The 20,832-nt window shown below is 36.3% G+C and overlaps 4 protein-coding genes and 1 pseudogene across 11 annotated transcripts; 4 read left to right on the top strand and 1 right to left on the bottom strand.

Moving 5' to 3' along the window:
- Positions 1-190: 190 nt before the first annotated feature.
- Positions 191-1,613, top strand: LOC104757080 (ubiquitin-fold modifier-conjugating enzyme 1). The gene is made up of 3 exons (XM_010479789.2): positions 191-865; positions 948-1,009; positions 1,324-1,613. The coding sequence occupies exons 1-3, from the start codon at positions 533-535 to the stop codon at positions 1,451-1,453; spliced, it is 525 nt and encodes a 174-aa protein (XP_010478091.1). The 5' UTR covers positions 191-532; the 3' UTR covers positions 1,454-1,613.
- Positions 1,614-1,818: 205 nt separating this feature from the next.
- Positions 1,819-3,445, top strand: LOC147923953 (F-box protein At5g25290 pseudogene; annotated as a pseudogene). The gene has a single exon (XR_015586864.1). The product of XR_015586864.1 is annotated as an F-box protein At5g25290 pseudogene (transcript).
- Positions 3,446-3,531: 86 nt separating this feature from the next.
- LOC104776805 (alpha-mannosidase I MNS5) lies at positions 3,532-7,482 on the bottom strand. Of its 6 annotated transcripts, none has more exons than XR_015586859.1 (15): positions 7,108-7,253; positions 6,801-6,843; positions 6,642-6,707; positions 6,501-6,562; positions 6,317-6,416; positions 5,986-6,168; positions 5,864-5,912; positions 5,566-5,745; positions 5,281-5,401; positions 5,076-5,157; positions 4,899-4,984; positions 4,687-4,787; positions 4,434-4,601; positions 4,196-4,343; positions 3,532-3,997 (listed from the first exon to the last, which is right to left on the bottom strand). XR_015586859.1 is itself a non-coding variant. In XM_087495454.1 (15 exons), the coding sequence occupies exons 1-15, from the start codon at positions 7,251-7,253 to the stop codon at positions 3,770-3,772; spliced, it is 1,737 nt and encodes a 578-aa protein (XP_087351580.1). In that variant the 5' UTR covers positions 7,254-7,482; the 3' UTR covers positions 3,532-3,769. The 6 variants fall into 6 exon arrangements, 1 of the variants encoding a protein (XP_087351580.1); XR_015586862.1 differs by having other exon boundaries at positions 4,434-4,575; positions 5,281-5,369; XM_087495454.1 differs by having other exon boundaries at positions 4,434-4,575; positions 7,108-7,482.
- A 66-nt stretch (positions 7,483-7,548) lies between these two features.
- On the top strand, positions 7,549-11,431 carry LOC104757083 (protein EXECUTER 2, chloroplastic). Its single transcript, XM_010479793.3, has 11 exons — positions 7,549-7,968; positions 8,067-8,183; positions 8,283-8,348; positions 8,793-8,899; positions 8,981-9,062; positions 9,259-9,933; positions 10,030-10,156; positions 10,241-10,407; positions 10,512-10,586; positions 10,832-10,924; positions 11,006-11,431. The coding sequence occupies exons 1-11, from the start codon at positions 7,651-7,653 to the stop codon at positions 11,111-11,113; spliced, it is 1,935 nt and encodes a 644-aa protein (XP_010478095.1). The 5' UTR covers positions 7,549-7,650; the 3' UTR covers positions 11,114-11,431.
- Positions 11,432-13,836: 2,405 nt separating this feature from the next.
- LOC104757077 (protein KINESIN LIGHT CHAIN-RELATED 3) lies at positions 13,837-16,869 on the top strand. Of its 2 annotated transcripts, none has more exons than XM_010479787.2 (3): positions 13,837-14,229; positions 14,582-16,390; positions 16,493-16,869. In XM_010479787.2, the coding sequence occupies exons 2-3, from the start codon at positions 14,622-14,624 to the stop codon at positions 16,689-16,691; spliced, it is 1,968 nt and encodes a 655-aa protein (XP_010478089.2). In that variant the 5' UTR covers positions 13,837-14,229; positions 14,582-14,621; the 3' UTR covers positions 16,692-16,869. The 2 variants fall into 2 exon arrangements, with proteins under 2 accessions (XP_010478089.2, XP_010478090.2); XM_010479788.2 differs by having other exon boundaries at positions 13,897-14,229; positions 14,588-16,390.
- The last annotated feature ends 3,963 nt before the right edge of the window (positions 16,870-20,832 follow it).

Genomic DNA, 20,832 nt, shown 5'->3' with positions numbered 1-20,832 from the left:
CTAAATATTTATTATGTATCTAAAATATTTACAGATCTAATATTTATTGTGTATAACCTCTAAATTGAGGCATAACTTTTTTTATTTATTATTTTTCAACTCAATATTTTTTTATCATTCCACACATCGGATACTCTCCAATACTCATTTCTTTTACTAGTTTTGAATTGAAACAGCTTACTACTAATTTGAAACAAAATCTTGGTAAAAGAAAATACCAACGAAAAAATATTCAGAAAAACAAAAAAAAAACAGTCAATAATATTTACAACCAAACCAACCCAACCGAACCAAATAAAAAATCAAACAATGTTAACCAAATGAACCAACATCAAACCAAAATCGCATGATTCAAAACGGTTTGACTTTTGTTTTGTTTCGGTTACAAATGGTGACAAACAAAAGCAAAAGCTAAAAGAAAGAGGAATCAGAATCAGAATCCAAGCATCCGATTCCGATCGACAAAAACAAAAAATAGGGTTTTGAATTAACGCCCAAATCAAATCTGTGGGCGAGGAAAAGGCGAAGAAAAATGGAAGGATGGGATCCGAACACGAAGTCGACGCTAACGCGAATTCCGCTTCTGACGACAAAGGCGGGTCCAAGAGACGGCGCGGCATGGACACAGAGGCTCAAAGAGGAGTACAAGTCTTTGATTGCGTATACCCAAATGAACAAGTCCAACGACAATGACTGGTTCCGTATCTCTGCCTCCAATCCTGAAGGAACTCGTTGGACTGGCAAGTGTTGGTATGTTCACAACCTTCTCAAGTACGAATTCGATCTCCAGTTCGATATTCCTATCACCTACCCTGCCACTGCTCCTGAGCTTGAGCTGCCTGAAATTGACGGCAAGACCCAGAAGGTAAAAGGGCTTTCTTGTTTCGATTTGATGTGGTTTCTTGTCAATTGGGGTTGTCTTTGATGGTTTTTTGTTTTGTCTATAGATGTATCGAGGTGGGAAGATATGCTTGACTGTGCATTTCAAGCCGCTCTGGGCTAAGAACTGGTAAATTTATATGCTTTCTGGTTGTATAGACACTGTAAGATAAGCATGCAGCAGTGTTTTAGATCGGTTTTAGAGGAATCATGAAAGAATCACAGTCCTTAAGATGTTTATTGGATTAGTTTGTAGAGCAGCAAACTCGAGTACAACTGTCTGTGCTAGGCCTAAATGAAAAATGGACATCTCATTCGACTTACATTCTATATGTTTCCGTGTTACGATTCCCTTGTTAAACACATTATGCATTCCATTTCTATCGCCACTACGAGCACCTAACTCGTTTTCTTGGCAATGATGAATGACTTTTGTTTATGCAGTCCTAGGTTTGGTATAGCGCATGCACTTTGTTTGGGACTTGCTCCATGGCTTGCTGCAGAGATTCCAATTCTTGTGGACTCCGGCATGATTAAGCACAAAGATGACGCAGCCACATCTGCGGAATCATAATCTATGTAACCTGTCTTTCAATTTCAGAATTGTTGAGGTGTTTGTTTATTCAGTTATAGCTGAACTCAGAAATGACTGAGGTGGATACTTCTGCCCTATAAAAACACTTACATGAAAACCGAATAAAGATTCAAAGCTGTTGCAATGTTTTTATTATAAACACTTGCACCACAATTGAGAGTATATGATGTTCCTACTTGGCAACTGGTATGCTAACTTGATACAGGCTCTTTGATCCGGAAAAAAAGTTAGCAAATATGAGTCATAGAAGCATATGGGCTTAAGAGACCATATTGTGCTACTTGCTTAAAATCTGCCTCTGAAAATGAACAGCATACGAGCTCCAATTCTGGAGGAGTACCCCAGCCATTCCCCAGTTACGACATCCATTGTAGTCCCAAGCAGATCTAACGAACTTCGCATCTTCCATAGCTGGCGTAGTGCAGCTGAGTGAAATCTAGGGTCACCAGTGAGCCGTGACAATGCGACATACCTAATATCCACTATCTTGCTGTGGAAGTTTCAAATTGGGCTATGGTATATATATCCGCAATTTAACGCTTTCTTTCTCAAACCTAATAGACGTACGAGAGAGTATCCGTCCTGAATCCCTGATAATGGAGAGATGTACGCTGAAACGACAGTTGAGTTATCCGGATCTTGAGTCTGCAGAGGCCCTCCGTTCGAGTTTGATTCTGCAGCCAAAAGGCGGATCTCCGTTGCTGATGCTGTCTCAAGAAAAGGATGGTTGTCGTGTGTACAACCCAGGCGATGATACGGTTTACGAGACGAAGAGTGACCTTTCAGGGTATCGATTCGTGGCAAGCTCCGGTAAGTGGTTTCTGGTGATAGATTCTCGAATGAAACTGTATATTATAGATGTGTTTGGCGAGGAGGAGAGGATCGATCTTCCAGGACTAGAAACATTCAAGGGTAGCCATTTTAAGATTGAGCGAGTAGGAGAAGATAAAATCAGACATGTAGCATTCCGTACTTTATCTCGAACGGATCCTTCTACTGCCGAAGATGTGAGAGGTCGTTTGTGGGTCGAGGACAAGAAAGGAGGAGACTTCGTTGTCTTGTGGCATTTCGAAAGGAGCAATTACATAGCGTTTTGCAAGAAAGGGGATGATCATTACCGCGAGATTTCAACACGGGACGGTGTTCTCGGGGAGTTACGAGGTGTAAACGATATGCTCCTTAAAGGTTACGATCTTTACATCTTTGCCACCCGTGGTTTCGTTCGACACTTGGATTTGTCTCCACGGCACGATGGTTTCATTGATGTGTCCGAGAAGCATAGTTTTCCAATGTGGCTGCCACCTCTGAGTAGGGATGAAATGGAAAGAATCAACAAATATAAGATCATCTCATGTATCGAAAGCATTGCTGTTGTTACAAGCTCTGGTCAGGTTTTGATTGTCGTTACTTACGAGTTAACTTCAAAGGATAGGGTGTTCCACCTCTACAAGAGGGATCCTCAAGTTCTTTACCCGACTACCTATGACACCATGTTTGTTGAGGTACATTCTCTAGGTGATGAGGCCCTCTTTTTGGATTTGGGTATCACCGTGCCTGCTGATCATACCCTTGGTATTGAGCCTAACTCCATCTATTTCACCCGCGGTGATCGTATCCGTCACCGCCAAACTTCATCCCTCGACATCTGTGTGTTCAGTCTTACCACAAAGACCGTCAAACGCTACCCCTGTCTCGATGCCTTAAACATCAAGGATGCTCAGTGGTTTCTTCCCTCTTGATTCTTACGTTCCTCATGGTTTCCTCCCTCGGCCTTGCTCTCTTTCTTTCTGCTGCAAACTCTGGTGTTGTTGACACACATTTCCAGACTCTACTTTGTTATCATCTTTTGCTTTTGATGTATAATCTATGACATATTGCGGTGGTGTTTAAATCTCTTTGACTTTATGTTCCAAATTTCACAACCATCACTTCAGGTCAACATCTGCATCAAGAGATTGTTTTCGTTTTGCACGATCTGTGGTGAATTAAAGTGATAGCAAGCTTTTATGTTGTTAACTTGTAAAGGTCCTAAAAGTTACCAATTCATAAAGCTATACTTGAAGAAAAACATTAATATTCCTTTCATTGAGGTTAATCCTCCCGTAGTATATATATATATATCCATGTCAAGACTGATGACTCAAAGAAAAGATACAACAGCCTCATGCAACAAACTATTCATTTTACTGTCAACGAAAGCTTTTCGTTCACATTAATTGACAGTTTCCCTTCATAAACCCCAACTCTTCTCTTTCCTTTCCTAAACCTCAAAAACGCCCTGTTTTGTGTCAAAAGTTATAAGGGATTCCATAAGCCGCAGTATCCAACTCCGCTGCAGGATCTTTGTCTACAAGTAGTGGCATCAACTCCACACTCTTTGTTGCTCCGACACCTATGATTGATTTTCTCGTCAGGGACATGGCAAGCACTCTCTCTGTGTTGCTCAGGACGTCTAGAGTTGAGAGCTATCGATGGACATACTTGCAGTGACAATGCGCTAGCTCCACTTTCCCATGCCCCTCTCTGCAAATTCGCAAGTTCCTAGTTTAGCAGAAGCAGAGAAAGGACTAATAATGCATTTAGACTCGATTTTGGTTCTTTTAATGGCTGCCCTTCTGTCTATCAACTAAAAAATAACATTACTATGCAGTGTAACTAAACTAACTATGCATACAAGTCTTATTTCTTCAAAAATGAACAGAGCTGGAACAAGTGACAGACCTTTGAAAGCGTCCAGTTGCCTGAATAACTTTTTGGTAGTTTCTCATGCCAGGAGCTCACAACCTGAATAGGGTGGCCCTCGGTTGTAAATATATAATTCCTTTTGGCCACAAATGAATCATCGAAGAGGAGATATAAGTACTTGCACCTGCGAATGTGAGATACCAACCAATGTGATGTTCTGACATTGTATAGGTAAGAAAAGAATAACGTGTAAGAAAGTGAACGTTAATATCACGTTTCAGCAAGAAAGAAACTGTGCTGATGATCTTCCAATTGCATGGTCGTCACATCTCTAACACTTGCAAATCCCCCTGGGACCTTTGTGTACAAATTAAGAGATTTCACCATTGCTTCCCCAACATCTAGGTACCACGGATCTGCAAAAAGAAGAAACAAGTGATATCTATTGTCAATGGAGAGGTGCCTTGAATCTGGTACTTCAGATAATAAACATTCAGGGTGAGAAAATTAAAAAGACAAACAAAAACCTTTTGTAGCTTGGTATAGGTAGAACGTGGATTCTGCTAATTCAGGACGTAGTGGATAGTACTTCATGGTCGGATGTATCATTTGATGATCCAGTAGATACCTGAACAAATATATGTTCAGCGTCCTTTAGTCCAAATAGCCAAGTTGAAAATGACAGAGAACTCAAGATCCAAGTAGGACGCCAACAAAGAAAAGAAAACTGAATACATACCTCTCAGGTAATATACCAAACTTCTCCCATACATAGAAAAACTCGCGGTGCGTTGAATTTGCAGCTGCGATATCTCCTGCGAGAACCTACTAGCAAGAACTTAAGCATGAGAATCAGAAGATCCCCTTTTCAACTGTTCTTTCTATGACATTTAAAGAATCCATTCATTCATTACACCTGTAGACCGGGCCAAAACGCCTGAAGACTTGTGAGCTGCCAATAAGTAGGTTTCCCACTCCACATATTAGCTTCATGGTACCTAAATTAGGTAAATAGAACTCATTACTACATCTAGCAATTTTCAGTTTGAGCATAATAGAAGTCTTAGTGCCATAATAGAGAGTGTGGAAGTACATTTTTCCAGGCTAGTATATATCATTACCAAGGCCCATGTCTGAAGTACTTCTGAGATGCCAGATAAGCAGAACTAAACATTTGCCAGTAGTCTTCTTTTCCGAAAAGAATATAAGCCTTCAAGAGGTATTCATAGAAAGAGTCAACCCCTTTAGAAGACCACAATGAAATTAGACATCAGAGATTGAATAACCACATTAACCTAAGGCACAAATTCATTCCGCACATAAAAGTAGAATGATTTTGCAGCCAACTCTTACGAAAAAAAAAGAAAGAATTGCCACTAAAATCTCTCTAAAAATGAACAACATACCAGCTCCAATGCTGGAGGAGTACTCCAGCCATTCCCCAGTTACCACATCCAGAGTCGTCCCAAGCAGATCTAATGAACTTCGCATCCTCCATAGCTGACGAAGCGCACGTAATGCAGCTGATTCAAACCTAGGGTCACCAGTGAGCCGTGACAATGCTCCCATTTCAAGAATGAGAGAACCTGACGTGTAAAATGCATATTAATAAATCTATGAACATATTCGGAAAAACTAGTTTCATCAAAGAAAAATATTTGTGGTTAAGAATGTAAAAGAAACAAGGGAAAACAATATACATACCACATCCTGAAGTGCTTGTTTCAGTTGTCTCATTCTCCATTACTCCATTCTACCAAAAGATATTATTTGGGGTAAAGATTTCATTTTCCAAGAAAACTAGAAGCGAAAGCTCGTTTCAGTACCTTCAAATTAATCCATGCATATGGTAATCCTGTGGGTGTTTCAAACGCTGGTAAAAAGCGTTTTCCAAGGTCTTCGGCTAGTCGAAGAAGCTGATTATTGTAGGACCCCTGAATCAACCTATTAGTTGGATCAATTGCAAGAAGATGAGCAGAGATAAGTCCTCCAAGAACTCTTATATTGCACTGCAGATCAAAAGCAAAAAGAGCACCAGTTAGAATCATCCGAGTAATGGAACTTGGGGAAACATCAAGAGTCTTGACACTCAACAGAATCTGTACCAAAGCGCAAATATATAAATAAAGCTTCGTATGAAGTGACTGGGTTATTTACCTCAAAAAGGTTGACCCGTGCATCAATATCGAATTTTAGATTATCTGAGAGCCAGCGAACTCCCTTTTCAAATTCTGAACTGTTTCCCAATATAGCAAGGCTGGGACAAAGGAGAATCATGTCATACTGGTGTTAAAAATACTTTTGTTTATGGGATGCATTCAGTCAGATTTGTATAACATACCTGGATAAGGATTCAACAAGTGTTACAGCTGATCCATTATAATCTGTTGGCAGGTGTTCAAGCTGGAAATCAGAAATAAAGTCGTCAAGCTTCTGCTTCAAATCGTTTAATGAAGCTGAATGAGCTAGTAATGTAAGTTACCTTGAGATTTCCAAGCTCACTGAGGGAGTCTGTGAAACTTTTTGTAAGAGGCTTTAGCTCATCATGCTGTCCGAAATCAGTACGCAATGAAACTCAAACAGAGCAGCAGGAGGAATTCATCAACTTATATAACAATAAGTTGAAGTAGTGTGCACTAACCGGAAACGCATAAGTCATGTAGTTGTCATACGCATGATAGAACCTGTTAAACGGGAAAATGAAAATATCATCAATAATACACTATTTGCTTGCTCTTTGTTTTCAGAAAACATGGTTTGTTTGTTACACTTGGAAAGTTAGAAAGGAACCAAATGCAGACTAGTGCGCACCTCAGGACAAATTGACAAATTTATGAAAATATCAAATTTAAAGTTCCACCTAACTCTCTCAAACAGTATAGCTAATTCCTAACGAAGCTGAACAACGAATTTTTAATGAAGAGATTGAAATGAAAGACGCTGCTTACATCTGGCGTACTTTCTCTCGCATAAGTTTCTTCTTGGCCTCGAGATGCTGCTGAGAGGAGGTGTCGACGACGAGGAAGAAAGCGAGAGAAACAAGCAAGCAGAGGAAGAGACGCTTCTTTGGATTGAGGAGAGTACAAGACATCATGATCGATGATGAAGCTGTCTATATAAATAAGAAAGAAACCAATCAAATGAAAAAAAGAGACGAATGAATGAACGATGACTTTTTACGCATTCATCATCTCTCTCTCCTCCGCCACGCTCCGCCGCGTCCGATCTCTCGATTCGATAGCAGTCGTCTGTTCTTGGGGATCTGTTCCCTTCTTACATTTACCCTTTTACCCTTTTCGAGCAGGCAACAAACAAAAATCTCCAAATAAAATATTGAATATATCGCATATAAATATCTGATAACCTTGGCCATTGGCAAATTTACCCAAAGAGCCCCCAAATACAAAAATCATCTTCCCCTATCCACACAGAGACTTTTGAGGTGTCGTCGGATTAGGCAAAAACCCTTCTCAGTTCGGTCGTCCTCTCTAATGGCGACAACTCGTCATCATCCATGCCTTCTTGGTCAAAGAATCTCCGTTCCTCGATTTCACCTCCTCTTCATCCCTAAAGTTGCGGACAAACGCTCTAATTTCTCCGTATCTATCGGCCTACGACACTCCTTCGGCGCTTCTTCTATATCAACCTGTAACCCTAAAACACCGTCGTCTCTGAGCTGTCTACGAAATTGCGCCGCCGTTGATGACGCAGATACCACGAGTTCGTCTGAGGATAAGTGGGATTGGGATCGTTGGAACCGTCACTTCTCCGAGGTTGAAGAAATCGAGGCCGTTGTTTCTCTTCTCAAGGTTCTATCCATCTAAGCTCTCTCTTTTTTTTTCACTCTGGTTGTGTTGCTGGTTGGTTATAGTTTTCTAATACTGGAGTCTTCTAGCTTATGTAACAGTCTCAACTTGAAGAGGCAGTTAAAAAAGAAGACTTTGAAGAAGCGGTTAAGTTGAAACAAGCTATTGCTGAAGCTACTGTTGATGATGCTGTCGCTGAGATTATGCGCCAGTTACAGGTTAGAGACTCTCTGTGCTTTTTTCTTTTGGTGTAACATACAAACTCTTAATGTTATCTTCTTACTTACTTTAGATATATGATTTAAACTTCCTTGCAGACTGCAATAAGCGAAGAGCGTTACCATGATGCTTCCAGGTTATGCAATGAGACAGGAAGTGGACTGGTAATTGTGTTTTACCTTCTTTATATTTTTTGTTCTGTCTTGTTTATAATGTAAGATAGTAGTCCTAAACTCACATCTACACACCCAAATTATACATAAAGTAACAAAATTCAAGATTTCACTAGATACCTTGGACGTCTTAATCCGATGTAATAAGTGTCGTATGATATAGTCTTAGATGACACCTACTCACTTGAATCAAGAAAGACGAAAACTACAAGAGTTGTTAAGTTAGTTAGTGATACAAAAAAGGTTTCGTGTTTTGTTAACTATTTTTGTTAGTTGAAGGAATATATGTTTTGCTGACACAAGTGAAGTAATACTGATTGTTTCACTGTTCAACCTGTCAAAGATCAATCAACCTCTAGTCAAAAAATTTATGCTTTTATAGGGACTGTGGATTGGAATTTTAAAGCATTATCATGTTTCTGGTCTTCTACGTAGGTGGGCTGGTGGGTTAGTCGTCCTCGAGATTATGCGGAACTGTTTGGCAGAATTGTACACATAACTCCAGGTGTTGGTAGGTTTATTGCCAAGAGTTACAGTCCAAGGTGAGAGCAGGTTATGCTTAGGATTTTAGTCTTTTATTTGAAATGTTGGTGGTAATTGAATCTCATAACTGCTTCATACAGACAGCTTGTGGCTGGAGCAGCTGGAATACCTCTGTTTGAGATTTTCGTTGTTAAAGACAAGGACGGAGGATATGTTATGCAGGTAATTTAAGCATATCACATTTGTAGAAGTAATTAGCAGTTTTGGTGACAGTATATCCTTGTACTTTTGTATCTTGTATTATTGTATAAGATTAGTTGCTCGTCCAGTCACCCTTCTTGTCTTTTTCTTCTTCTTTAAAAGCGCTGATTAACCACTTCGAATGGATGGTGCTTGAATCTCATAACTGCTTTTTCAGGTAGTATATTTGACGAAATGCCTCTCCACTCCCTCGCATTCCTATTTAAGCGGACCGCAAACATCGAATGCCTCAATTGATGATCCATCCATTGGAGATGTGCGAGGAAGTGAAGTGAAGGTGGATAAAAAAGAAGATAAGCTAGTGAATGCTGGGGAACCAACTGAAGAAGGAATCAAACATGTGCTAAAATTTCTAAAAGATAAAATCCCAGGGCTAAAGTTGAAAGTAATGGATGGTATTAAAATCCCTGAGGAAGAGATTGTAGGTAGTGATGATGCTACTGAAGAGCTGGTTGGAGAAGGCATTGAGGAAACAGATTCTTCTGATGAAGAAGAAGAAAATGACAGAATTGAGGAAATTTCATCCATGGATAGTGCAGATTATGAAAAGCATTTAAACACTAAGCTTGTCATCGGAGGGGTTCTACACAACATAGAGGATTCCTCTATAGATGATGATACTGATCGTGTTTCAGCAGATATAATGGATGCTAAAAGAGATTCCTTTATCTTGCATGTTCCTAGGGAAAAGGTGTTTGATTATAGTATGGTCAGAAGGCAATACAGAGCGCCCAAGGAACAAGTAACAGCTATTGCACCTCAAGGAATTTCAGATCTGATGCCACCAGAGGTTGCCAAGACGTTCTGGGGTTCAGAGAAAGCTTCTTTGAAGGTATATTGCTTGAATTCATACCATTTTTATAATGCTCAACTCTAGAATCAGATCAAGGAGTTTTAAAATTTAAAGAATGTTCGCTTATTGTTCTAGGTATCTAATACTCTGGATGAGATGGTCAGGATTGGTTTTGAAAATGCACAAGAAGGAATTTGTTTCTCTGACTATACATCATATAATAGAATCATAACTCCTGAAAGCAACCTAGACCCTTTTGACGGTAAGCATATTGTGCATTAGTCTTATATTCTTTCTTTTGATTTGGGCTATTTGTTCTGGAATATGTTCTGAATTTGAAGTGCAGGCCTATATGTGGGTGCATTCGGGCCTTATGGCACGGAGATAGTGCAACTTAAGCGTAAGTATGGTCGGTGGGAGGATGCAGAGGGAAGCGACTCATCAGATATAGAGTTCTTTGAATATGTTGAGGCTGTAAAGTTGACAGGGGATCCAAATGTGCCGGCTGGACAGGTTATATATCTTTTTGAACAATGTTTTTTTTAATCTTTGTTTAGAAATCATGACACTTTTGTATGAGATGAAGAAACTAAGATAGGTTCAAAAATTCTTGGCAGGTGACATTTCGTGCAAGGATTGGGAATGGGAGTCGCATGACGGATCATGGATTGTTTCCAGAGGAACTGGGAGTGGTAATAATACTTTCCCTCATCTCCTGAGCTTCAGTTACAGAAGCAAAACAAAAGCATGCTCAGCCATGTAAATCGATAAAAGAGTCAAAAACCATATGCTTAAGCTAAACACTTGACTTGAAAAAGAGTAAAAAACGATATAGTCTCCTATTGACACAATAGCTTAGACAGACATCTCATGGGTTCCAACCACACTGACATTTTAATCAAAAGCTTTTATTAAGAAGATGTTTACATATATGCAGCTTGCGAGTTACGGAGGACAAGGAAGAGTCGCGGACATTGAGTTCAGAAACCCAAAATGGGTCGCGGGAAAGCTATTAAAACTCAACGGAAAGGTAATACGTAGACCACACAACAGAGACAAACCGTCATTTATTAGTGTTTCGGGTTTTAAATGGATGTGGTTTTCTGAACAGGGAATGGGACCATATGTGAAAGGCGCGGATCTTGGATTTCTATATATTGGCCCTGACCCTCAGAAGAGTTTCTTGGTCCTTTTCAACCGTCTGAGACTGCCTGAGTGACCAAATCGTTAGTGATCAAAACGCCGTCTTACATTGTAACTAGAATCTCTTTTCTTTGTTCCTTGCACTTTTAAAACCAAGATCACCTGGAGAGTGTGTTTAGAGTAGCAAGAACTTTTGATTTAGTTTTTGGTTTTTTAGATATTTTGGTTTAATGATGTATAATTAAGTTTAAACCAAATAGTCTCTGGATTGTTCATGCGGCTTTGGTTGGGTAGGTCTTTAATGTTCAGTAGAGATCATATTTTGGGTTGTTTTTTTCCCTGTTTGGTGCACATCAGTTTGTTTTTGTCTTCTATTAAAGACAGGTTTGATCAATATAATGACTACAAGGTATCACTTATAATTGAAAACAGGGTTCAACTGTACCAAACTATCATCGTCGGCTAACGACCCTTAGCAACAACAACGATATATATGTTTGGCTAGACGAAATATTACAAATTTTGCTAAAGAAAATGATCGAATCCAACATGCTGTTTAACCGGATAATGTTTCCACATTTAGTAAATTACTAGTCTAGACACAAGTTGTGATTTTTCGTCGTATTACATGGTTGAGTTGTGTCATCTACAAACAGTTGTGACTTTTTCAAATATTCACATATTTATAAATCTACATAGTTTTTGTTCTTTTGAGAAATTTTTAAACTTTCGTTTTAGTTCAAATATACATGTTCCCCTTTAGAAATATATATATTTGTTTTTCTTTTGAGAATTTTTCAAACTTTTTTTTAACATAAATTTTTTCATAATATGATGAATCGAATAATTTTTAACATCATTCTCTACTCTCTGAATTGTTAAAATGACTTCTCGTTACTATAAGAAGTCTATAGAAATTTTGATTTATTTTATAAATCGTTGTAATATTTAATTATATTTGGTCTATGAGTATAATTCTTCATAAATTATTTATATATTAAAATATATTAAAGAAATTATTCTAACTGTTTAGTTGAACCATTGCAACATTTGATATATTTAATAGTTAAGATCACATGACTCAGATAAACTTTGCAATCATTTACCACTCATGTAATTGCAATCCTATTTATGTTTAAGTTACTTAGAAAACATTGTTTTCATTTATTTATATTAATATTTCAATTGATCCAAATATTTAATAACCAACCATTTGCAAGTATTTTTAAAAAAACTACTTAAAATATATTTATAAGAATAAATTTTTGTAAAGGATTACTGACTTAACTAAAGGTTATGGATTTTTCTTAAAAATAAAGTTTTTATTTTTAATGGAGTCACTTAGATTGTCTCATCTCTTGATTTTAAATTTTTTATTGTATTATTTTCACTCATAATTATTTTTTCTTTTACAAGTAGTAAGTACATTCATTGTGCGGAGAAAAATAAATAGTAATTACATTAAATATTAGATTAACTGTATAAATAATCTATTATAGTTGCCAAAATGTTTAATAACTTTAGTTTTTTTCAATATAAAATATGTTTTTCCTATAAAACGATATTCTTTATTAGCAATTCCACCTCTATGAATATATATATATATATATATATATATATATATATATATATATATATTCATTTTATTAATATATATATATATTATAAGTGAGTTATAAATGAAATGTGTGATAATTTATGTTTAGTTATATTCAAATTTGAGATTGATTGGTAATCTTCTTATTGATTGACTGAGTAGTAGTATGTCTAATAAATAAGGTTATTAATTTGATAAATTTTGGTTTCTTATGAAGTAATGATTGATTTTGGAAATATAAATATGTTTGAGTTATGTTAAAAAAATTCAAATAATTAATTAAATGAATTCAGATATTTAATTTGAATTATTTAGCATTATGTCATTTTAAGAGTGGTCCTCAATTAATATTTTTAATATTTTTTAATTTTTTATACGATTATTTTGGAAATTTATAGTGTTTTATACAATGTATTTATGCTTTTAGCAATTAAAACAAAAAGAAAGAAATTTATACTGATAAACAAATAAATCTTAAAAATATAGAGTTTATTACATATATTTCAAATTAACACTTTACCGTATATGATGATGTCATATGTGAGCATATAAACATTTAGAGATATAAATATATTTAATTATATAATTATGTGGGAATAAACATAAGAATATACATATGTCCAAATGTATATTTGTAGGTAACTAATAATTATATAATATTCAAATAGAAAACAGAACTAAATAAGAGATGTGGATTTAAGTATATTAAATATTATTTAAAAAGTGCAACTATCTATCATATGCTCATAGCATTAATCATTATTTATTTAGTCATATTGTATCCCTCATTTACATATTTTGATTGTAATTTTTTCTCAATATATATAAGTGAGATATTTGTAAATTACACCAACAGCAAAATCGGTAAATATAGATTTCCCAATATCATGCTAAGAATAACTAGGATAGTCAAATGTTAATCTAGGATAGTCAAATGTTAATCTCTACTAATAAATTGAACTTAAAAGCTCGTTGAAAACAATATGTCAACTTTTTGTTAATTACATGTAAAAATAAAGTTAATTTTTAAGATTACATTTCTCCATTAGAATATTAAAAATGTTTTTTTGAATATATTATTAAATAACTTAATAAATATATATATTAAAGAAATCTAGTAATAAATATTTTATTAAAATGACTCAATACCTAGTGAATAATAATAATAATCTTGATAACTAACTTAAGTACGTTTTCTTATTATTGCTAAAAACTTTTAAAATCAGTTTCTCCAAAATTAGGTGAATCGGAAAAGTAAATGCAGTTTTTGTTTGTGTGTGTCCCGTGAGACAGCGCAATGGCGGCATTTACATTGGAGAAAAAAAAAGAATAAACTCTTTTTATTTATTCCCTTTTTATTTATTTCTCTCTCTTCCCGCTCCTCCTCTCCTCCTCCTCCTCCTTCTTTTTTGACATTCCACCGAGAAAAAGAGAAAAGGAAAAAAAAAAAGGGTTGAAATTTCAATTCTCTCTCACCCTTCCGACCCATTTCTTCTGGTCTTGTGTCATTTCTACAATTAGACTTCTCTCCAGATTTCTTTTTCGTTCTTTGTCTCCTTCCGAGGATTTCGATTCCGACACAATCTCAAAACAAGGTTAGAAAACTTGTCTCTATGTTTCTCCTTTTGTCCCCATTTCGATTTCTTTTCCGCTGTATAATTCATCAATCTCTGAAAAACTATTGCCTTTGTCTTATAATGGCCAATGTATTGTAATGAAAGGGTCTGTTAAAATAATGATATGTGCGGCGATTTGCGTATTTGGATAATGATATATGTGCCATCAATGCATTCTTTTTATGTTTCAATTTGTGGGCTTGCTAAATGATTTGCCTTTATTTCATTTTCTTTTTCTTTTCTCGGGTTTAATCGAGGCTTCTCTGTTATTGTGCATCTGTTTTTGAGTTCTTCTGCTCCATTGATGATGATGTTTGCGTTACGGTTGTAGTTGCAGAGAACGCTGTTTTATTTGGAGGAATTATAAAATAATGGAAGGAGGAAGAGGGTCTGTTGACGAATCACATGTCGATCGAATGTTCGACACAACGATAGAGGAGCTATGTAAGAATCTCTGCGAATTGCAGAGTTCTAATCAGTCTCCATCGAGGCAGAGCTTTGGATCTTACGGTGATGAGTCAAAGATTGATTCTGATCTACAACATCTTGCTTTGGGAGAGATGCGAGGTATTGATGTTTTGGAAGATGAAGAAGGAGATGAGGAGGACGAAGTGGCAAAGCCAGAAGAGTTTGATATCAAGTCAAACTCTTCAAAGTTGGGTTTGGATGTCATTCCCAAGGATATGGAGAAACGAGTTGGTAAGAAGGATGTGAATAGATCGAACGTGGGAGTTGGTGGTGGCACGAGGAAGAAGAAAGTAGGAACTACCACCACCACCAAGTTGCAAAATGGAAATGAAGAGCCTTCATCTGAAAACGTAGAGCTGGCACGGTTTTTACTGAACCAAGCGAGAAACTTGGTTAGTTCTGGTGATAGTACCCACAAAGGTCTCGAGTTAACTCATAGAGCAGCTAAATTGTTTGAGGCTTCTGCAGAGAATGGGAAACCGTGTTTAGAATGGATCATGTGTTTGCATGTGACAGCAGCTATCCATTGTAAGTTAAAGGAGTACAATGAGGCAATCCCGGTTCTGCAGCGCTCAGTTGAGATTCCAGTTGTCGAAGAAGGTGAAGAGCATGCTCTTGCTAAATTTTCTGGTCTGATGCAGTTAGGTGACACTTATGCTATGGTGGGGCAGATAGAGAATTCGATATCTTGTTATACCGAGGGACTGAACATTCAGAAGAAGGTTTTGGGAGAAAATGACCCAAGAGTTGGTGAAACATGCAGATACCTATCTGAGGCTCTTGTACAAGCATTAAGGTTTGATGAGGCTCAGCAGGTGTGTGAAACGGCGCTTTCTATACATAAAGAAACCGGTTTACCAGGTTCAATCGCTGAGGCGGCAGATAGAAGACTAATGGGTCTTATATGTGAGACTAAGGGAGATCATGAGAATGCCCTCGAGCATTTGGTATTAGCCAGTATGGCCATGGCAGCAAATGGACAAGAGTCTGAGGTTGCTTTTGTTGATACTAGCATTGGTGACTCGTACTTGTCTTTGTCTCGGTTTGATGAAGCAATTTGTGCTTACCAGAAATCTCTGACAGCACTGAAGACAGCAAAAGGAGAGAACCATCCAGCTGTCGGTTCAGTTTATATCCGTTTAGCTGATCTCTATAATCGAACAGGAAAAGTGCGAGAAGCAAAATCTTATTGTGAAAATGCTCTCCGGATATACGAGTCGCATAACCTAGACATATCTCCTGAAGAGATTGCAAGTGGTCTTACAGATATCTCCGTGATTTGTGAGTCTATGAACGAGGTGGAACAAGCTATTAGCTTGCTTCAAAAGGCGCTCAAGATATACTCTGATTCTCCTGGTCAGAAAATCATGATTGCAGGGATTGAAGCTCAAATGGGAGTGCTGTACTATATGATGGGGAAGTATATGGAGTCGTACAACACATTTAAGAGCGCTGTCTCAAAACTACGGGCGACTGGAAAGAAACAATCGACGTTCTTTGGGATTGCACTTAACCAAATGGGTTTAGCATGCATTCAGCTCGACGCAGTAGAAGAGGCTGTTGAGTTGTTTGAGGAAGCCAAGTGTATTTTAGAACAAGAGTGTGGTCCTTATCACCCTGAAACACTTGGATTGTACAGCAACCTTGCTGGAGCTTATGATGCAATTGGCAGGTATGTACTTGTGTTGATTTCTCTTTCTTTCTCTCTTTTTTTTTTTTTTTGAACGTCCTCCTATTGACCTCAAACAAGTTTGTGGTTCGGTTGTGATTATAGGTTGGATGATGCGATTGCCCTGCTAGGACACGTGGTTGGGGTTCGGGAGGAAAAGCTCGGGACAGCGAATCCTGTAACGGAAGACGAGAAGAAGAGGCTGGTCCAACTCTTGAAAGAAGCTGGTAACGTTACAGGAAGGAAAGCTAAATCCCTCAAGATTCTAATTGATTCCGATCTCACTTCCTCGGCTCTTCGTTAACGATATGTTACGTTTTCTTACTATTTGTAGAGATGTGAATACATTATTTTTGTTTTTGTGATTATATTTGTGAAAGTGTTTTCCTTTCATTTGTCTTAATCTGGTGCAACTTCAATTAACAGGCTCACATATTTGTTTTAATTTATTGAATGAGAAGATCATTACCACTTTTAGACAACTTTAAAACTCATGTTTATCACAGTTCCCAGCTCATGTTAATGATGTCAACAGAAGGCATTTTGTCTCAAACTAGTTGTTAAATTGAATGACTTGTAATTTTTTCGTAACAACATGTACACATTAGGTCCGTATACAAATTTCGGCATAATTAAAAATCCTAAGGAAGCCTATTTTTAAACTGAAACAACGATTGAAGACATCTTGGATTTACCAGCCTTTGACCTCGATCGAGTAATAGAAATAAACCTTAGATAGTCCAAACGCGGCCTTAAACAGGATTTTGAAGGCATATAGCTAGAAGCATTGATTCCACGGAATGTGAGTGGAAATGACATAGTTAGATTAGATCTCTTACAATAATTTACAATAACTTACTAAAATATAAACCAAAAACGAAATGAAAAAAAATTACAACAAAAAAATATCAAAGTAAAATATGAAGAGAGATTACATCAATATAAAATTAGATATTTTTATCATATATAACATATAATAATAGTGTAAATATTTGAAAAAGCTAGAAAAGAGGAAAATACAGCTATTATATATTTAATGGAATAACGATTATTTAATGGAATAACGATTAATTTCAAGAGTACAATTGTTAGGATAAAGAAAATAAGAGTTTTTTATTGAAACAAACACAAAATTTAAAGGTTTTTTAAACCAAGAGGTTATTCAATTCTTGGTGTTAAATTGTAACTTCATGTTATCGATTAAAAGTCCGTAACATGAATTTTGGGGTATATTATTATTTTCAATTATAATTTAATATTATAGCATATATATATATATATATGTATTTAATGGTTGAGACTATGTTTGTTAGTGTTAAATTATAAATTCATGTTACTGATTAAAAGCAGAAGGATTTGGTGCATATTATTATTTAAAAATTTAAATAATATAAATAATTGAAATAGTTTGAGTGATCTATATTATTAATTAATGTCAAAACTGAAAATGGTGAAATTTGTTAAATAAAGGTATATACAAAAAATGAGAAAATATTAATCAAGTGCTTAACAATTAAAATAATGTATATATTTAAGATAAATGTATAAAGTTACTTGAAATAAAACATACTAAAGAAAACTTATTCTGAACATCACACGCACCAAAAAAAAGAAGTGAAAAATACTAAAAAAGAAATTTAAGAAAATTATTTGTAATGAAAAAAATTACAATAGTATTGGTAGATTGTAGAATTTTATTTAAAATTTAAAAAAAAAAAATCTATTTTTTGGATAAATACAAATATTTAAAAATTAGAGTAATTTTATGATTTTGTAGATTTAGGATATCACAACAAATTCAATCAATAAAGGTAATCTTCATTCTTTCAATTCAATCTGATGTCTTAACAAAATATATCAAAGATCCCAACAGCCATATCTTTCTGTTCTCTATATCCACTAGCTCCGCATCACCACCAGGTTATATAACAAGAAGTAGAATCAGAGGCATTTTATGATCTTGTAGATTCGTTCAAAGAAGGGCATGTTTGTTTTGATACTCTCCTGGAATCGATAGAATTATATGGTTTGACCCATCTATCGAACGATCTCATGAGTTCCTTACTCAAAGGTACATGCCCTTCTTTTTTTCAATCTCTTTATCATCTTCATGGGTTTGTGGGTTCTTATTGAAGGGCTTATTGTTGCAGATATGGAGAAGATCCCAACAATGTCTTTGACTCAAAGTCAGTCAATCAATAAAGGTAGTAGCAGGGTCGGCCCAACATTTACGAGTGCCTTATGCCAAAATTTTTGATCGTGCCCTTTTAACATATTAAAAAAAAAAACATAACCAACAGTAATAAAAATAAAATCACATTAAACTAAATTTGCTCACATATGTGCAAAAGTAGTCTGTTGAAGAAACTAGAAATTGGAGAATATGTAAGGCTGTCTTTGATTTTTTTATTATTATTATTTTGCTCTAGTGTTTTAAAGTTTTAGGTTTCCTAAAAGGCCACAATTTATTTTTAAAGGCCTTTTACATTTTTGGTTTTTTTAAAAAGACCTTTTACATGTATATTTTTTAACAGATTTTTAAGTAAAAAGGCTTTGAAAAATTTAGACCGAAGCCTTTGCTTCAGTGGCTTCCCCTGTGGGCCGGGCCTGGGTAGTAGATTCTCAACAATGTCTTTCAATTCAATTCACTCATGTAGTAGATGATTCTCTCCTCTCTTAGATTCAATTCAATTCGTTCTTTTCTTACAGATTTCTTGGCAACATATACCAAAGATCCGACAAGCCACAGCTTTCTCCTCTCTATCTGCACCAGTTCTCCATCACCATCACCACCACGTTAGATAAAAAGAAGAAGGGACAAAACAAGTCGCAGCATGATGACTATACTTTTAAATTCAATTCAATTCATTCTGTTTTTGAATCTAGTTTCCTCCTCTTTTTTTTTTGTCTATACTTTTATGATCTTGTACACGTTGAATTTTTTTGTCGAGATTGACTCTGTTTGAGAGCTTATGTTCCTCTGTAGACACCTTAGCTTTGTCAAGCATTCCTATTTTTGTTTAGTTTAAACTAGTTCAGTTTAAAAAGATTTTGTTTAGTAATCCAAAGCTATTCCTTCCTCTTCCACTATGTCTCTATTTGAGTTCATGAGCAAAGATGAAAAAGATGAATCTGTGAAATGCTTTCTGTATTTCTCAATCGTAACAAAATTTACAAGTATGTATTATATACACTAAACCGTCCTAAACCGATTCCTAATAAACCGGAATTTAATCTAATAATCTTAACCAATATATACAATCTAATATCCCCCCCCTCAAGATGGAGACGAGTAGATGTTGATGACTCCCATCTTGCCAATATTAGCACTGAAGAGAGCCGGATGTAGAGCTTTGGTTAAGATGTCAGCAAGTTGATTGGCGGTGCGAACAAACATGGTCTTGAGAATACCATCGTCAATCGCCTCTCTAACTTTGTGACAATCAAATTCGATATGTTTCGTACGTTCATGATAAACAAAGTTACTCGCAATGTGGAGAGCAGCCTGGTTATCACAATACAAATAAGCTGGAAGAGAGAAAGGTACCCGGAGCACTTTCAAGATATATGTGAACCACAACAACTCCTTGGTAATCACACTCATGGCTCGATACTCAGATTCTACATAGCTCATCGAAGCCATATATTGTTTCTTGGATCTCCAAGATACCAATGACTGACCGATGAAATAGCATAGCCACTGACAGAGCGCCTACTATCAGGGCAAGCTCCCCAATCTGCATCAGAGAATCCTCGAAGCGAGAAGTCATCATCCTTTCCATAGAATAAGCCATGTCCAATGGTACCCTTCAAGTAACGAAGTACCTTATGTGCAGCTTGAAAATGAAACTTTCGCGGAGCAGATGAGTATTGAGCAAGCTTAGAAACTGCAAAAGTAATGTTTGGACGAGTTATAATCAGATACTGAAGCTTTCCAATCAATCTGCGATACTGCTTTGTATCCGTTAAAAGTGGAAGTGTAGAATCAGAAGGGTGAGCAGGTTCAACTTCATATTCTTCATCACCTTCAGGTACTATAGTAACCTGCTTCTTCTTTCGTCGAGAGAAACTAGTCAAAGACATTTGCTGGTCTGGCTTCATGGGAACAGTAGATGACTTGCAATCTGAAAAACCAGTAGTCTCCAACAAGTCAAGAACGTATTTCCTCTGAGTGAGACAGATCCCTTCCTCATTTCTTGCAATCTCAATGCCAAGAAAATATTTAGGTGTACCAAGATCTCGAAGCTGGAAAATAGAACTTAGTTGATCTTGTAGAGTATAAGCCATGGTAGAATCTGTAGTTGCAATTAGAATGTCATCTACGTAAACCAAGACTACCAAGAACTGACCATTTGCTTCTTTCACGAAAAGAGTATGATCACCATGACACGTTTCGAAGCGAAATCCCATTCGAGATGTTTAATTTTTTAATGATTTTATATGTT

This window comes from Camelina sativa, chromosome 17, assembly GCF_030686135.1.
Source record: "Camelina sativa cultivar CO46 ecotype springtype chromosome 17, ASM3068613v1".
In the NCBI taxonomy this organism is placed as follows: domain Eukaryota; kingdom Viridiplantae; phylum Streptophyta; class Magnoliopsida; order Brassicales; family Brassicaceae; genus Camelina; species Camelina sativa.
Note: the sequence above shows the minus strand (reverse complement) of the source record. Positions and strands in the feature narration are given on the sequence as shown.

What these genes read in the sequence shown, in the direction of transcription:
- LOC104757077 (XM_010479787.2), top strand. Translation starts at nt 14,622, where the DNA reads ATGGAAGGAGGAAGAGGGTCTGTTGACGAATCACATGTCGATCGAATG. An exon ending in GCTTATGATGCAATTGGCAG is followed by an intron (nt 16,391 to 16,492) that starts GTATGTACTTGT and finishes TTGTGATTATAG; the next exon opens with GTTGGATGATGCGATTGCCC.
- LOC104757083 (XM_010479793.3), top strand. Translation starts at nt 7,651, where the DNA reads ATGGCGACAACTCGTCATCATCCATGCCTTCTTGGTCAAAGAATCTCC. An exon ending in CCGTTGTTTCTCTTCTCAAG is followed by an intron (nt 7,969 to 8,066) that starts GTTCTATCCATC and finishes CTTATGTAACAG; the next exon opens with TCTCAACTTGAAGAGGCAGT. An exon ending in CAGAGAAAGCTTCTTTGAAG is followed by an intron (nt 9,934 to 10,029) that starts GTATATTGCTTG and finishes TTATTGTTCTAG; the next exon opens with GTATCTAATACTCTGGATGA.
- LOC104776805 (XM_087495454.1), bottom strand. Translation starts at nt 7,253, where the DNA reads ATGATGTCTTGTACTCTCCTCAATCCAAAGAAGCGTCTCTTCCTCTGC. An exon ending in ATGCATGGATTAATTTGAAG is followed by an intron (nt 5,913 to 5,985) that starts GTACTGAAACGA and finishes ATCTTTTGGTAG; the next exon opens with AATGGAGTAATGGAGAATGA. An exon ending in CTCCTCCAGCATTGGAGCTG is followed by an intron (nt 5,402 to 5,565) that starts GTATGTTGTTCA and finishes GGTCTTCTAAAG; the next exon opens with GGGTTGACTCTTTCTATGAA.
- LOC104757080 (XM_010479789.2), top strand. Translation starts at nt 533, where the DNA reads ATGGAAGGATGGGATCCGAACACGAAGTCGACGCTAACGCGAATTCCG. An exon ending in TTGACGGCAAGACCCAGAAG is followed by an intron (nt 866 to 947) that starts GTAAAAGGGCTT and finishes TTTTGTCTATAG; the next exon opens with ATGTATCGAGGTGGGAAGAT. An exon ending in CCGCTCTGGGCTAAGAACTG is followed by an intron (nt 1,010 to 1,323) that starts GTAAATTTATAT and finishes TTGTTTATGCAG; the next exon opens with TCCTAGGTTTGGTATAGCGC.